The sequence below is a fragment of the Mustela putorius genome, unplaced genomic scaffold (assembly GCF_011764305.1).
Source record: "Mustela putorius furo isolate JIRA1106 unplaced genomic scaffold, ASM1176430v1.1 tig00000196_pilon_pilon_pilon, whole genome shotgun sequence".
NCBI classification, from domain to species: Eukaryota; Metazoa; Chordata; class Mammalia; order Carnivora; family Mustelidae; genus Mustela; species Mustela putorius.
The window spans coordinates 47,871-64,434 of NW_025421310.1; the positions used below are offsets into that span (position 1 = coordinate 47,871).

At 46.9% G+C, this 16,564-nt stretch overlaps 1 protein-coding gene across 1 annotated transcript in view; it reads left to right on the forward strand.

Moving 5' to 3' along the window:
* The first annotated feature begins 7,222 nt into the window (after positions 1-7,222).
* SPINT2 (serine peptidase inhibitor, Kunitz type 2) overlaps positions 7,223-16,564 on the forward strand; it is a 31,772-nt gene continuing 22,430 nt past the window's right edge. The window contains exon 1 of the mRNA XM_004776247.3: positions 7,223-7,741. Coding sequence (XP_004776304.1) covers positions 7,636-7,741 — 106 coding nt within the window. The 5' untranslated portion in view covers positions 7,223-7,635. The remainder of the gene's footprint in view (positions 7,742-16,564) is intronic.

The window sequence follows — 16,564 nt, forward strand, 5'->3', positions numbered from 1 at the left end:
CGGGGGGCGGGGTCCCGGGACAGGCTCTTGGGGACCGGGCCTGTCTGCGCCCCCTGACGGCTGTAAGGGACAGTGCAGGAGCCCGCGTGCAGCCTTTCTCCCCAAGGGAAGATTCAGCCAGAGTACTTACAGTACATTTAGTCGTTCTTTCATTTATTCGCTCATTCATGCAGCCTTCAGCAGTAAGTACACTTACTTACTCACTCACTCTATTCAACAAATATGTACTCGTTTGACGTCATGGCATCTGGTAGCCTGTCATATCACACTCCTCAAACCGGATAGCATCCAGATGGTCTTTCCTCCCTCTGGTTATTATCAGGCCCCTCCTTCCCAACTCCCTTCCCCATGGGTTTCTTAGTGACCTGCGCAGGGGGAGTCGGCACCTGCTCTCTTCAGTTCTTTCAGATTTCTGAAAATCTGCGGGGGGATATATATATATATATATATATATATATATATATATATATATATCCCACACACACACACACACACCAGGCACTGTTCTAGGCACTAGAGAAAGAACAGTGAACAAGAAAGCCTAGTCCTCAAGGAGTTAACATTCTCATGCTGGGGATAGTCAATAGGAAGCTCTAGTATACAGCTTATTAGAATATGATAAGTTCTATGGGGAAATGAAGCAGAAAGGAGGAATGAAGTGAGGCAGGGGTTTGCAATTTTAGCAAGGGAGATCACAGAAGTCCCTTACTTCACCAGTCTTCCCACTTCTAATTATGAGCACTAAGAATGATTCTTTTTACGATTCTAATTATAAGCAATAAAAACCCAGGAGCCTCTAGAGCTTACTTTAAAAAAAAAAGTTTGTTTTATTTGTTTGTTTTTTTAAAAGATTTTATTTATGTATTCGGCAGAAAGAGAAAGAGATCACAAGTAGGCAGAGCATCAGGCAAAGAGAGAGGGGGAAGCAGGCTCCCAGCTGAGCAGAGAGCCTGGTGCGGGGCCAGATCCCAGGACCCTGAAATCATGACCTGCAGAGGCTTAACCCAGTAGGCCACCCAGGCCCCCACCCCCAAAAAATAAAGGTTTGTGTTTCAAAGGACATCATGAAGAAAGGGAAGAGATGGGGTGCCTGGGTGACTCAGTCATTAAGCCTCTGCCTTTAGCTCAGGTCATGGTCCCAGGGTCCTGGGATTGAGCCCCAAATCGGACTCTCTGCCCAGCAGGGAGTCTGCTTCTGCTTCTCCATCTACTTGTGATTTCCATCTGTCAAATAAATAAATAAATAAATTTTTAAAATTATTTATTTATTTATTTTTAAAGATTTTATTTATTTATTTGACAGGGAGAGATCACAAGCAGGCAGAGGAGCAGGCAGAGAGAGAGGAGGAAGCAGGCTCCCCGCTGAGCAAAGAGCCCGATGTGGGGCTTGATCCCCGGACCCCAAGATCACAACCTGAGCCGAAGGCAGTGGCTTAACTCACTGAGCCACCCAGGCGCCCCTATTTATTTATATTTTTAAGAAAGGGAAGAGGAGCACCTGGGTGACTCAGTGGGTTAAAGCCTCTGCCTTCGGCTCAGCTGAGCCACCCAGGCGCCCCAAGATAGTTTGTTTTTTTTTAGATTTTATTTATTTGGTTTTTATTTTTCAAAGATCTTATTTATTTATTTGAGAGAGAGAGAGCACACAAGCTGGGGCAGAGGGAGAGGAAGAGGGAGAAGCAGGTTCCCCTGCTGAGGAGAGTCCGACATGGGGCTCCATTCCAGTCAAAGGCAGACCCTTAATCAATTGAGGCACCCAGGTACTCCTATTTTTTTATTTGAGAGAGAGAGAGAGAGAGAGAGAGAGGGAGGAGGGGCAGAGAGAGAAGGAGTGACAGAACCCCAGGCAGACTCTGCATTGTGTGCAACAGCCCACACAGGGCTCAGTCCCATGATCCAGAGATCATGACCACAGCCTAAACCAAGAGTCACGGGCTCAACCATCTGAGCCTCCTAGGTGTCCCCTAATAAGGTACTTGAACCTAAAATAAAGAAAGAAGTGGTGGAACTCAATAATAACAAGACAAATAAGCTAGTGAAAAAATGGACAAAGACTCTGAATAGACATTTCTCTAAAAAATGATATTTTACAAAGGCCAATAAACATATGAAAAGATGCTCAAGGGGCGCCTGGGTGGCTCAGTGGGTTGGGCCTCTGCCTTTGGCTCAGGTTATGATCTCAGAGTTTTGGGATCCAGCCCCGCATCCGGCCCTCTGCTAGGAGGGGAGCCTGCTCCCCTCCCCCACCACCTCTGCTTGCCTCTCTGCCTGCTTGTGATTTCTGTCTGTCAAATAAATTAATAAAATGTTTAAAAAAAGAAAAGAGGGGCGCCTGGGTGGCTCAGTGGTTTGGGCTGCTGCCTTCGGCTCGGGTCATGATCTCAGGGTCCTGGGATCCAGCCCCGCATCGGGCTCTCTGCTCCGCAGGAAGCCTGCTTCCCTCTTTCTCTCTCTCTCTCTCTCTCTGCCTGCCTCTCTGCCTACTTGTGATCTCTGTCTGTCAAATAAATAAATAAAATCTTTAAAAAAAAAGAAAAGAAAAGATGCTCAACTGGTTAATTATCAGGAAAATGCAAATCAAAACCATAAGGAGATAAAACTTCACATCCAGTAGGATGGTAATTTCTTTTTTAACATTTATTTTCTTTTCTATAGTAATCTCTACACCCAGTGTAGGACTTGAGTTACAAATCCCCAGATTTCACACACTCTTCCAGCCAGATTCTTCAGATGGCTATAATAGATTTTATTTATTTTTTAAAAGATTTTATTTATTTATTTGACAGAGGCAGAGATCACGAGTAGGCAGAGAGGCAGGCAGAGAGAGGGAGAAGCAGGCTCCCTGTTGAGCAGAGAGCCCTATGCAGGGCTCGATCCCAGCACCCTTGGGACCATGACCTGAGCCGAAGGCAGGAGCTTTAACCCACTGAGCCACCCAGGCTATAATAGCTTTTAAATGGAAAACACCAAGTGTTGGCAAGGCTGTGGAGAAATCACAACTTTCATACATTCATGCTGGGAATATAAAATGGTGTGGCCACTTTGGAAAACATTCTGGCAGTTCCTCAAAAGGTTAAACTTAGAGTTACCATATGACTCAGCAATTCTACTCCTAAGAGTACACTAGAGAACTGAAAGCATATGTTCACACAAAAACTTGTACGTGAATGTTCATCACGGCATTGTTCAGAATAACCAGAAGGTGGAAACAACACAGCGCACCAACTGATGAATGGATAAATAAAATGTGGTACATCCATAAAATGGCCTGGAATTTGACAATGAAAAAAAATGAGGTATTGATACATGATATACTATAGATGAACCTTGAAACCGTGCCAAGTGAAAGAGGCCACACGCTGTATGATTCTACTTATATGAAATATCCAGAATAGGCAAATCCATAGACAGAAAATAGATTGGTGGTTGCCTGGGGCTGAGAGAATGGAGGGGAGGGGAGTGATTGCTGACCAGTATGGGGTTTCTTTTCTTTTCTTTTTTTTAAAGATTTTATTTATTTGACACAGAGAGAGTAGGGATGGAGGGGGGAGAACAAGACAGAGGGAGAAGCAATGTTCCTGGTGAGCAGAGAGCCCAATGGTGGACTTGATACCAGGACCCTGGGGATCATTACTTGAGACAAAGGCAGAGGCTTTAACCCACTGAGCCACCCAGGCACCCAGGGCCTGTGGATATTTTGAGGTGGGTGGCCTGTTGGGGCTGTCTGGATTCAGTCAGGGGGGTTACTATGGGCCCTTGTGCCTGGGTCAGCTTTCCATTGCTCATGCCTGCTGTCTCAAAGTAGCCTCTACAAAGCATGGTCCTTTCTCAACACGTTTGCCCTGATGGTTCTTTCTATCAGCAGGGTTCATTCCTTCATCTCCCTCAGATGTCACCAGAGCAGTGGGGTCTTGTCTGAACACCTGCCTCGCTCACATTGAGAGTTCCACGTCCCTTATTTGGCTTGATGTTTTATCCATAACATCACTTTTCCACATTGTATATAATTTACTCATTCTATCTATTGTCCGTTTTCAGCTAGCCATGTGCCAAAGGGCAAAAGGAGTGGTCTACAGGAGTACAGGTAAAAAGGGGGTACACTGCCTGTAGGGAATTTAAAATATAAACAAATAGGAGCACCTGGGTGGCTCAGTGGGTTAAACCTGTGCCTTCTGCTCAGGTCATAATCTCAGGGTCTTGGAATCGAGACCCACATTGGGCTCTCTGCTCAGCAGGGAGCCTGCTTCCCCCTCTCTCTGCCTGCCTCTCTGCTTACTTGTGATCTCTGTCTTTCAAATAAATAAATAAAATCTTAAAATAAAATAAAATATAAACAAGTAAAACCTACCGAAAGTTGGCCCAGTTTTTATTAGACCATGCACTGACAAATTCTAAGTTGTATCAGTGATAAAATAATCCTCCAAAATAATCCAGAATCATTTGTTGGTCTGCTTGTAAACAATTGATACAATTACTGTTGAGTTTATTTTATTTTTTTAAGATTTATTTATTTATTTGAAAGAGAGAGAGAAACAGAGAGCAGAAGTGGGGGGAGGGACAGAGGGAGAGGAAGAGAAGCAAACTCTCTGCTGAGCTCAGAGCCCAATATGGGCATCATCTCAAGATCCTGAGATCCTGACCTGAGCTGAAATCAAGAGTCACCTGTTTCAATGACTGAGCCACTCACACTCCAGTTTTTGTTTTTGTTTTTTTAAGATTTTATTTATTTAAGAGAGGGGGGTAGAGAGACAGAGAGAGAGAGAGAGAGAGAATGAAGCGGGGAGAGGCAGAGGGAAAAGCAGTCTCCCAGCTGAACAGGGAGCTGATGTAGGGCTGGATTCCAGAAGCCCAAGAGCCTGAGCCAAAGGCAGCCACTTAACTGACTGAGTCACCCAGATGCCCCAGTCCCCCATTGAGTTTTAATAATAGGCTTCCAGTTAGTTATTTTTATTACTGTGTCCTTTAGTAAACATTGTATTTGTAGTAGTTTTCTTTCTTTTTTTTTTTAAGATTTATTTATTTAGTTATTTGACAGACATAGATCACAAGCGGGCAGAGAGATAGGCAGAGAGGGAAGAAGGGAAGCAGGCTCCCTGCTGAGCAGAGAGCCCGATGTGGGGCTCCATCCCATGACCCTGAGATCATGACCTGAGTCGAAGGCAGAGACTTTAACCCACTGAGCCACCCAGGCACCCCTCAGTTGTTAATTTTAAGACTAAAGAACAAATTAATGACTCTTACATGATTATTATTGAAAATAATTTTCTGGTAGAGAGGAGGAAGTATAAAGAAGTTATCCCCTCCAGGTGTCAAATATCCTAGTCCTACCACTGTTCACAACATTACAAAATGAGTTCTGGGGTGCCTGGGTGGCTCAGTGGGTTAAAGCCTCTTCCTTCGGCTTAGGTCATGATTTCAGAGTCCTGGGATGGAGCCCCTGATTGGGCTCTCTGCTCAGCAGGGAGCCTGCTTCCCCTTCTCTCTCTGCCTGCCTCTCTGCCTAGTTGTGATCTCTCTGTCAAATAAATAAATAAAATCTTAAAAAAAAAAAAAAGAGCTCCAATGGGACAGGGATTTTGCTTTGTTCCTTGTTGTATCTTCTCCAGCATTTGCAACAGTACCTGGCTCATAGTGGGTGCTCAATGAATATGCCAAATGAACAGATGCGTGAATGGACCTGTGACTCCTTTCCAGCCTCAACTCTCACCACAGTCCTGTTTTCCGGCTAAATTCCTGGCTTAGAGAAATGGGGGGGGGTCGGGGGGTTCAGGTGCTGGAGAGATCTTTGTTCTCACATTGAGACTCTTGACCTTGAGTCCTTGGACCTCACTAAAAGATTAAAGAAGATGGTGGGCAAAAAAGTTTTTTAATAAAAAAGAAATGGTGAGGACACCTGGTTGGCTCAGTTGGTACAGCACATGACTCTTGAACTTGAGGTTACTGAGTTCCTGCCTCATGCTGGGTGTAGAGACTATTTAAAAATAAAACAAATAAACAAAAAAATGGACACAAAAGCTCAATTGCTTCAGGTAGACACCATTTTGATAACCCAATTAAGGCTCCTCACAAGTTAAGTGAGGAGGGAGCCTGAAGACTGGGAACAGCCCTGGATCCTGTAAGGCATTGTTGTCTTCCTTGCCTAGGGCCTTTGCATTTGCTGTTCCAGATGCTTAGAATGTTTCTCCATCAGCGCTTCTGATCCTTCAGGTTCATTATCAAAGCCACCTCCTCACTCCCACCACCTCAGTCCCTCATCATTGTCTGTGCTCCCCTGTCCCATCCCCAATCATTCTAGTCAGTCTGTCCTGTGCTTCTGTCATCACTACTCTTGGTTGTTCCTGTCTAGTGAGGAAGGGACTAGTCTGGCGTGGTCATTGCTGGGTTCCCAGGAACATGCTCAGTAGGCGTTGAGTGAATGTTCAATTTAGGAAGGAGTAAATCCCTCACCCTCAAAGGAGGGTAAAAACGAGGCAAGCGTCATCACCACATTTTCAGGAACCATTGATTTCCAGGAAGAGCATTCTGTACCCTCTTCTCCGACCCCCAGGCCCAGCCCAAGAGTGAAGGTACTGATGTAGGAGAGACGATGTTAAGATTCGAAGCCAATGGCCAAGAAAGAATTCTTAAGACATCTTTGGTGCAAAATGGTGGTTTATTAAAGCAGGGGGACAGGACCCTTGGGCAGAAAGAGGAGCAACCGGGTCAGGAGGAGTGGCCCCTTATAGACTTAGGAGTTGGGAGAGGGAGGTAAGGAAAAAGGGAGGTTTCAAAAGAACTTTCCCATGCTAAAGAGGACCTGCAAGTTACTGTTGTTTTTCCCCTCTAGCAAGGGATTAACATTAAGATAGTTGGGAGATTCTTGGAAGACTTATCAGGAGTCCCACCCAGGAGTGGAGGTGGGGGGAGGTTCGAGCTAGAATTTTTGGCTCTAGCCAAAACATCAAGGCAACTGAGCTGGTCAGTGGGCTCTAAGGAAATTTAATAATTTTTTCTTCTGCCTTTGTTTCAGTAGCAGGACGTCACCAAACCCAGGATCAGGGTAGCAGGAGCCCCAGGGCTCAGCAGGTTTGCTTCTCTCCACAGGCTAGGTCCTACCCCTGGGGAACGAAGGCAAGTCCCGCCCCCTCTCCCCCATCCAGGGGCCAGCCCAGGTGCGCGGAGGGGGGGAGGATCCTCGCTCAGGTGCCTGCTCCCTGCGCCTGCGCTCTACGCGCCCCGCCTCGCCAGGTGCGCCCCGCCCCCCTCCCGACTGGCCACCTTCCTTAGCTGCGCGGAGGCGGCCGCCATTGGCTCTAGCGCCCACCGAGTGTTTGGGAGGTTGGCGGGGTTCTGAACCGTGGAAGAGTCGCTGAGTGTCGCCGGGGCAAGGGGCCAGTGAGGGGCGGACAGAGGCGTCGTGGCCGTAGGAGGCAGGTGTCCGCAAACCGAAGGTCCGGCGAGGTGGAGGGTGGGGGGTTTCCTGGAGGCTTCGGCAGGAGCGCCGGCGCAGCACCTCACAGACCCTCTGGGAGCGCCAGCACCTGAACACGAGGCTCTCTAGCGCGCGTGCGCGGCGAGGGTCTTCCCGCACCTGATCGCGAGACCCTAACGGCCAGCGGCTCGAGGCTTCGCGGGCGCTGCGGGGTGGAACCCGTCATGGCGCAGCTGTGTGGGCTGAGGCTGTGCGGGGCTTTCCTCGCCCTGTTGGCTTCGCTGCTCCTCTTCCGGGCTGAGGCGGCCGACGGAGAACGTGGCGTCCACGGTGAGGGCCAGGGCGGGTCTCCCGGGAGGAGTGGAAGGCCGACAGGCGGAGGGCGGGGCGCGAGGGGACTTGGGCAAGGTCTGAGCCGGGCGAATAGGCGGGAGAGGGAATTGGGAGACCTGGTGAAGCTCGGGGGGGTGTGGTGGAGCGGGCTGTAGGAGATTGAGCCTGGGGCTGAGGTTTGGGAGCCCCTGGGACTGAGGACGGGCGGCGGAGCCAGAGTTGGGAAGGTTTCCTGCGGGTGAGGGAGGAGACTTAGGGGTATTGACCAGGAAGGAGTGGCATTGGCCCTTCCTGTGGCAGGAAGGGGGTGAGAGGCCCAACAGAAGACCAGCCTTCTGGCAGAGGAAAGTTCTGTGGCCTAGGGGAGCCCTGAGAGGCCGGGCTTGAGAGGGTGGGGATTGGATTAGGTGACGTAATGGCAGTTTAGCCTCTGGCAAGGAGCCCCCACGCCCACCTCTTTAGATACTGGACCACGGCCTCTCGAGAAATCTTACCTGGTTCAGTTGCAGTAGAGCGGCTCCAAAATGATGCCTCAGGAAGAAGAAGAAAAGCAAAAGTGTTGGAGGGGAGAAACTTTGCAAAGGTGCAAGAGTGGGGACTCCTTGGGATAAGAAGAGTATTGGCCTTGAGAAGCTGGGGTTGTGGTTGTGGAACTGGTCCTTACAGGTTGGTGGAGAATAAGGCCCTATTTAAATCTCTACATTCTCCAGAAGTTTGGCTTGGGAAGGTCATTTTGAACAAGTGTTGTCATAACCTCAAATGCTTCAGACAAGCACAGCCAGGCTTTGGGAAAAAACCCTCTTTTCAAATGAGAATTCACTGATTCAGCAAAACTTATTGAGCCCCTGCTATGTGTCAGGGATGATGCTGGCACCGGTGGTAACAGTTGTGACTCAGACAAGCCAGGTCCCAACACTTAGCTTGTATTCTAGTGGGAGAGACAGAGACAGTGAGTAAACATTTAGGTAAAGAGCAGTCACCGCAGTATTAAATTACTAAGAAGTAAATGAACAAGGTGAAGTACACAAACAGCGTGATGTAAGATGATGGGGCTGCTTTAGCTCAGGTGGTCGGTCAGGGGAGGCCTCTCTGAGGAGGCTGAGGTCTTGAGCCCTAACACAAAGACCTCTGGTGGGTGAGAGTCCATGGAGGTAATGGAGTCAGAGGCCTCCAGTTTGGAGGAAGCCTGGTAGTATTCAAGGAAAAGACACAGAATCATCCTAGCGGGAGTAGAAGTGGGGGTGGGGAGAGAATTGGAGGAGGATGTGAGGTGGGAGAAGTAGGCTGGAGCTCGGTGACTTTGTAGGCCACCGTTTTGGGTGGAAAGAAAAAAAGCAGGGTTTGTGTGCCGCTTATCACCTGTGGTGACTTCTGTAATTTATTTATTTTTTTAAAAGATTTTATTTATTTATTTGACAGAGATCATAGGCAGGCAGAGAGAGAGAGAGAGAGGAGGAAGCAGGCTGCCTGCTGAGCTGACCTGAGCTGAAGGCAGAGGCTTTAACCCACTGAGCCACCCTGGCGTCCCACCTGTGGTGATTTCTGAAGTCTATTAATTTACCCACGTCAGAGGCAGAGAGGGAAAAATGAGCTAATGGGGATGTCCGGGGCTATTGGGGAGAGAATCAGCTCTGGTAGGTCAAGGAATCAAGAGTGGAGGTAGGTGTTAGGTACCTGGGTGGCTCAGCGGTTAAGCGTCTCCCTTTGGCTCAGGTCCTGATGTCATCATCCTGCTCAGTGGAGAGTCTACTTCTCTCACTTGCTCTGCCTTTCCCCCTGCCTGTGCGTGCTCTCTCAGATAAATAAATGAAATCTTAAAAAACACATAGATAAAACAGGGACGCCTGGGTGGGCGGCTCAGTCAGTTAACCATCTGCATTCCGCTCAGGTCATGATCCCAGGGTCCTGGGATGGAGCCCCGTGTTGGGCTCCCTGCTCATTGGATAGCTTGCTTCTCCCTCTCCCTCTGCCTACCACTCTGCCTACTTATGCTCTCTCCCTGTCTCTCTGTCAAATAAATAAATAAAATCTAAAAAATTAAAACAACTCATAGGAAAAAAATTCAGGGGGCGCCTGGGTGGCTCAGTAGGTTCAAGCCTCTGCTTTCTTTCTTTCTTTCTTTTTTTTTTTTTTAAAGATTTTATTTATTTATCAGAGAGAGAGAGGGGGAGAGAGCGAGCACAGGAAGACAGAATGGCAGGCAGAGGCAGAGGGAGAAGCAGGCTCCCTGCTGAGCAAGGAGCCCGATGTGGGACTCCATCCCAGGACGCTGGGATCATGACCTGAGCCGAAGGCAGCTGCGTAACCAACTGAGCCACCCAGGCGTCCCAAGCCTCTGCTTTCAATTCAGGCCATGATCCCAGGGTCCTGGGATCGAGCCCTGCATCGGGCTCTCTGCTTGGCAGGGAGCCTGCTTCCCTCTTTCTCTCTCTGCCTGCCTCTCTGCCTACTTATGATTTCTGTCTGTCAAATAAATAAATAAAAATCTTAAAAAAAAAAAAATTCAGGTGCTGAACATACTTGCAGTCTGAACTAGAATTTGACATGTCTTTTTTCAATGACATAATCATGTTAGGATATGCCTTTTAGTTACCTGCTCTGGGACTTAATCAAAACCGAATTTAGGGCTAAACTCTATTGCTTACTGAGTTCTGATCCTTGAAACAGCGTGGTTGGGTGGTCAAGCTACAGATCTTGCCTAAGATCATGCAGTCGTAATTGACAAAGTCAAGTCTGGCTTCAGAGGCCTTTCCCTGGTGGCCTTTCTGGCTGCTGCAGCTGGGTGGACCTCCTGACCTTTCAGAAGTACTCTTGTCTCGTTGGGTGAACTAATGACCTTGCTTATCTGAAGTTCTGTTTGTTTGAAAGCTTTCAGTAGTTTAATTTGAACGAGGAGGTAGTTTTGATTTTTTTTTCAGGCAACAGGGTCTTCCACTAAGAGTGACGTTTCTCCAGCCCCATGCAACTGCATAGGTGCCACTAGATGAGTATGGTGAGGTGGGGACTGTGTAGTGAATGTGTGTGAGGGGGTGATGGTAATGATTGGTCAAGGAATTTGATCTTTGTGAAGACGTGAGGGGGCTGAGGGGTAGAGAGCAGATAGGGTCGGTGAATTGTTGGAGTTGAGGTTTTGGAGGGCATGAACTGGAAAGAAAGGATATGATGGGCAGTGAGTGAGATGCTTGAAACTGAGATTCCAAGAAGTTGTGTTTCTTGAGACAAGGTCTAGACATAACCATTGTGGGACGAAGCTGAGGGAAGGGCAAGATCACTGGAGAAGAGGTTTAGGAACCAAGAGGCCAGGATGGTCTGAGGGTCACCAACCTGGGTATGGAAATCACTGGGAATGATGAGGGAGGCAGCACAAGAGATAGTGAGCCAGGAGCTAAAGTCATGAAATGAGGAGTAGTGATCTGGGCAGATGATGCACAAGGTGGGGTACAGTCTGTTTTGATGGTGATTAATAGCTGGACTTTGGAGAGGGCAGAACACTGCAGAAGCAGCACCAGGTGCAAGGAGACCTACCCTCTTGGAAATGTCTTTGAGGGAGGAAGGGTTTGGTTAGAGTAAGGAGAATGTGATGAGAATGTTCAGAGAGGAGATGAGAAAATAAGAGATTTTGCTTAAGGCAATTGCTAAGTTCCCAAACCCTGGAAGTTAGGGGGAAGAGGGATGAGAACAGTATAGGATGTATGGGGATGAGGGGAGTTAAGTCAGGAGTCTGGGCTGATGTCATGATAAGCAAGTGATAGGAGTGCAGTCGGGTTCAAGGCTGAAAGTGTTGGGCAGGGACTGGGTGTTGGGAGGGCAGATGGCAAGGGGTGTGGTGGTAAGTAGTGGATACTTGGACTCTGGACAGAGGGTGTCCTGAAACCGGACCCTTGCAGCTGGAGGTGGAGGAAAGCTGATACTGCTCTGCGTGTTTCTAGCATTCAGGTAGGGCGCCAGTCTACCGTGGAAAGCACACTGAGATTATAAACCCTCCGCTCCCAAGAGGCCTCCAACAGGCTTTATGTGACTTGTAGTTTGTAGAATTGAGATTTATTTTTTAAAAGATTTTGACAGAGATCACAAGTAGGCAGAGAGGCAGGTGGAGAGAGGGGGAAGCAGGCTCCCTGCTGAGCAGAGAGCCCCATGCAGGGCTGGATCTCAGGACCCTGGGATCATGACCTGAGCTGAAGGCAGAGGCCTTAACCCACTGAGCCAACCAGGTGCCCCTAAAATTGGGAATTTTTTTTTTTTAAGATTTTTTTTTAATTTATTTACTTGAGAGAGAGTGAGAGAGAGCATGAACGAGGAGAAGGTCAGAGAGAGAAGCCGACTCCGCATGGAGCTGGGAGTCCGATGCGGGACTCGATCCTGGGACTCCAGGATCATGACCTGAGCTGAAGGCAGTCAGTCGTCCAACCAACTGAGCCACCCAGATGTCCCTAAAATTGGGAATTTTTTATGGAAAAATATGGTTATGGCTCTCTGCCTGAAAAATGTGAAGATCTGTGGCACCAGATCAGTGTTCCCACATGGCACCCATAGTGCTCCTTTTGGAAAGGACATATACTACTCGGTCTTTATGTACTTGGCCTGCCCACTGTATCTCTAAGCATTTAAGTTGTAACCTCCCCCATCTTAATATGTTCCATTTTGTAAATGGAGGTAGAGGAAACAGCTCCTTATAAATTGTATAGTGCAAGTGTGTGTGTCATTGCTGTTAGGGAGGGAAAAGCCCTTATCAGTTGGCCACAGATGTGTGTAATTCTTTTTTTTTTTTTAATTTCTTCCCAGGTGATAAGTCCTATTATCTGGAGTGTCCCAAAATACGTAATTTTGATTTCACTCAATTTAAGGATAGATAATACAGTTGGCCCTCGAACAACACAGGGGTTAGGAGCAACTCTGCAGTTGAGAATCCAAATCTAAATTTTGATTCCTCAAAAACGTAGCCTGCTGATAGCCTGCTCTCTAAGCCTTACCAATGACATAAACAGTTAATTAACACATATTTTGTGTTACATGTATAAAATACTGTATTCTTCTGTTTGTTTGTTTGTTTTTAAAGATTTTACTTATTTATTTGACAGAGATCACAAGTAGGCAGAGAGGCAGGCAGAGAGAGAGCAGGAAGCAGGCTCCCTGCTGAGCAGAGAGCCGGCTCCCTGCTGAGCAGAGAGCCCGATGTGGGCTCAATCTCAGGACCCTGGGATCATGACCTGAGCTGAAGGCAGAGGCTTTAACCCACTGCGCCACCCAGCCACCCCTTAAATACTGTATTCTTAAAGAGAGCTAGAGAAAAAATATTAAGAAAATCATCAAGAAAAAGTTCAACTGTGTATTCCTTTTCAGGACAAAACCTCAAAAATTCCTTTGGGAAGTTTAAGTGTAGTTCCTGCTGCCAATAACTATGCCTCACCTTGGGCTCATCAGAGCTTGGAGTTAATGGTGCTGGGCTTTGTTGATTGTTCTTGGGACTTTCCACTGGAGAAAGTGCAGCAGCCTACATTTGAGAGCCTCTATTGCATTTTCTAGTGATCTTCAGTTTCCATCTACCTCTTGGGTTAATTAGTTTCCCCAGCACTTTGACTAAAAGGACAAATTTCCAGCACTTCTAATAAGCATGTTCTTAGTCACCACTCCTTTCTCTTAAACCCCATCCACAGGGAGCTAAAGTGCAGTTGGTGTTAGTGATTGGCTGTGGGTTCTCCAAAGTAGCATCTTCTAGGGTTTTTTTTTTGTTTTTGTTTTTTAAGATTGGTGTATTTATTTGAGAGAGAGCTTGAGCTCACCCCTGTGAGTAGAGGGAAGGGGAGAGAGCGAGAATCTTTAGGCAAACTCTCTGCTGAACCTGGAGCCCTGAGTCTGCAAGGCTCATCCCACTACCCCAGGAGATCCTGACCTGAGCCAAACCAAGAGTCTGGCTCTTAACGGACTGAGCCAGTCAGGTGTCCCTAGCATCTTCTAGTGTTCTGCCCTTCACAGAAGAGGCACTTGTTTTGCTTGCAATCAAGGCAGTTTGCAGGATACTTTGAAATACTTACTCACTGGTTTATCCAAGACATTTTTTTTTTAAAGATTTTATTTATTTATTTGATGGAGATCACAAGTAGGCAGAGAGGCAGGCAGACAGACAGGAGGAAGCAGGCTCCCTGCCAAGCAAAGAGCCCGATGTGGGACTCGATCCCAGGGCCCTGAGATCATGACCTGAGCCGAAGGCGGAGGCTTAACCCACTGAGCCACGCAGGCGCCCCCAAGACATACATTTTTAAAAAGATTTTATTTATTTATTTATTTGATAGAGCACAAGCCGGGGGAGCAGCAGGCAGAGAGAGAGAGGGAGAAGCAGGCTCCCAGCTAAGCAGGAAGCCATGTGGAACTCGATCCCAGGACCCTGGGATCATAACCTGAGCCAAAAGCAGGCGCTTGACTCACTGAGCCACCCAGGCACCCCTATTTAAACACCTACTATGTGCAAGGCACAGTTTTAGGCCCAGGAAACAGCACTGAACAAAACAAATGACCTCCTGATGCATGGCAGCCACCTTGTAATGAAAGAAAGACAGTACAGTCATAAAATGGCAGTGAATATGTACCTGGAAATGAGTACTGTAAGAAAAGTAAGGTAAGATTTGGTGTGCTTAGTGCTGAAAACATGGCCTTCGAAGCTCAGATGGTGACGGCCCCTAAAGAACATTGAGGGCCTCACTTTCAGGTCCTCTGAAGGTCCACGGAAAAGATTCCTTTGTGAAGTGAAGCAGACTTCTCTTTCACCTGCTCCCCACACACTTCTCATCTTTCCTCTCCTGGGAGTCATTTATAACTCTCACACTTAAGGTAAGTTGACAGGGCATCCAGGCCTGTGCCATGTGCTGATGTGGTAGCCAGAGATTCATGTGAGAAGCGAGTGACCCCTGATTTCATGGACCCTAGGAAGCCTTGATGGATCACTGGTCACATGACTAAAGCAGTTTTCACAGTGACCCCAGAAGCAATAGCAGGCGGATTATGGGTGTCTGTGCAGTCCTGGTCACAAATGTCATTTCATGTATTGTTTCTGAAAAGATCTTTTTGAAAACTGAAAAGGGATGCTGGAACATGGATGCTGAGGCCCCATACGTAATTTTAGAGTTTAGTTAATTTGAAATTATTTGAAGTATATTTTTCATGATTAGAAATCCATTTTAGAAATGAAGGCAAAAAAATTTAGCTGTTGTTTTACATACTAGTGTTTTGAGATGGATCTCACCGAAAGGGGCCTGGCTTTGGCTTCTAAAGTCCTTGAGTTCATACGGCATATTTTATGTGTCCCCCTGGGTCTGTCATTTAGAGTCCAGGACATGCACTTAAGGGGGTGAAAAATAACTGCCATCATTGTTTGTGACCTTTCAAGGGACCACTCATAAACAGATGCAGAGTATGTATGTGGTATTGAAATTTAATGGGACATAATGGAAAAACATGTCTGAAAACGTTCCTCAGGGATGATAATGAAAAACAAGTTTGAGAAACACTGTTCCAGGGAGAAGGGTATATTAGCTTTCATCAATTTGTGAAAATGGTCCATGATTCAGAAAAGGTTAAGAATCCCTTGAATTGGGTGCCTGGGTGGCTCACTGGGTTGAGCTTCTCTTCTGCCTTTGGCTCAGGTCATGGTCTCAGAGTCCTGGGATCGAGCCCCGCATCAGGCTCTCTGCTTAGCAGGGAGCCTGCTCCCCCACAACCCCTCTGCCGATTCTCTGCCTTCTTGTGATCTTTCTCTCTGTCAAATAAAAAAAAAAAATCTTAGAGGGAGTCCCATGAAAGACACTGAAACTGCCTTTCCAAGTTACTCAGATGGGCTACTGTGATTGTAGGTAAGGGTAGAATTCATAGTCTTGTTTGATGAATATGCAGTGACAGTGGGTAGGAGCGGTGGTTTGCCTTGTGCCAATGGTTTCTAAAGTGTAAACTTCTATATCTCGATATTTTATATCTAAAGTGCCAAGGTTTTATATCTAAAACGAGATATTATGAGTCTTATAATTTAAGTTGGATTTGTTGTTGTAAATGTTCTTTCCTCATAAATACCCAAGGGTTATTTTAAAGTTTCTGCATTATTTATTGTAATAATGACAACTTCCAGGCACCCAAACCTAGAGGAGATGGGTAGTTAGTAGCTTTCTTTCCTTTTTTAAAAGATTTTATTTATTTATTTGACAGAGAAAGATCACAAGTAGGCAGAGAGAGAGAGAAGCAGGCTCCCTGCTGAGCAGAGAGGCTGATGCAGAGCTCCATCCCAAGACCCTGAGATCATGATCTGAGCCGAAGGCAGTGGCTTAACCTACTGAGCCACCCAGGTGCCCCATTGGTAGCTTTCTTTACTGAAAACAGAAGCACTCAAGTATGTAGAACCTACCCAGCTAACCCAAATAGTTGAATTCCTAGGTCCCTTAGAAATCAAGCTGATCATAAAGTACATGTCAACTCTGGAATTTGGCGCAGTGGGATTAAAACAGCCATGAGTACCTCCTGGATACTCAGTACCTCTTTGCTTACACAGAGCTTTTATTTTTTTTTTTTTTATTTTTTTTAAAGATTTTATTTATTTATTTGACAGAGAGAGATCACAAGTAGGTAGAGAGGCAGGCAGAGAGAGAGAGGAGGAGGAAACAGGCTCCCTGCCGAGCAGAGAGCCCGATGCGGGACTCGATCCCAGGACCCTGAGATCATGACCTGAGCCGAAGGCAGGGGCTTAACCCACTGAGCCACCCAGGCGCCCTACACAGAGCTTTTAAAGATAGCTCATTCTTCAGTGAAGAGATACTAGAAGGTCCAAATGGGTAATCAGGG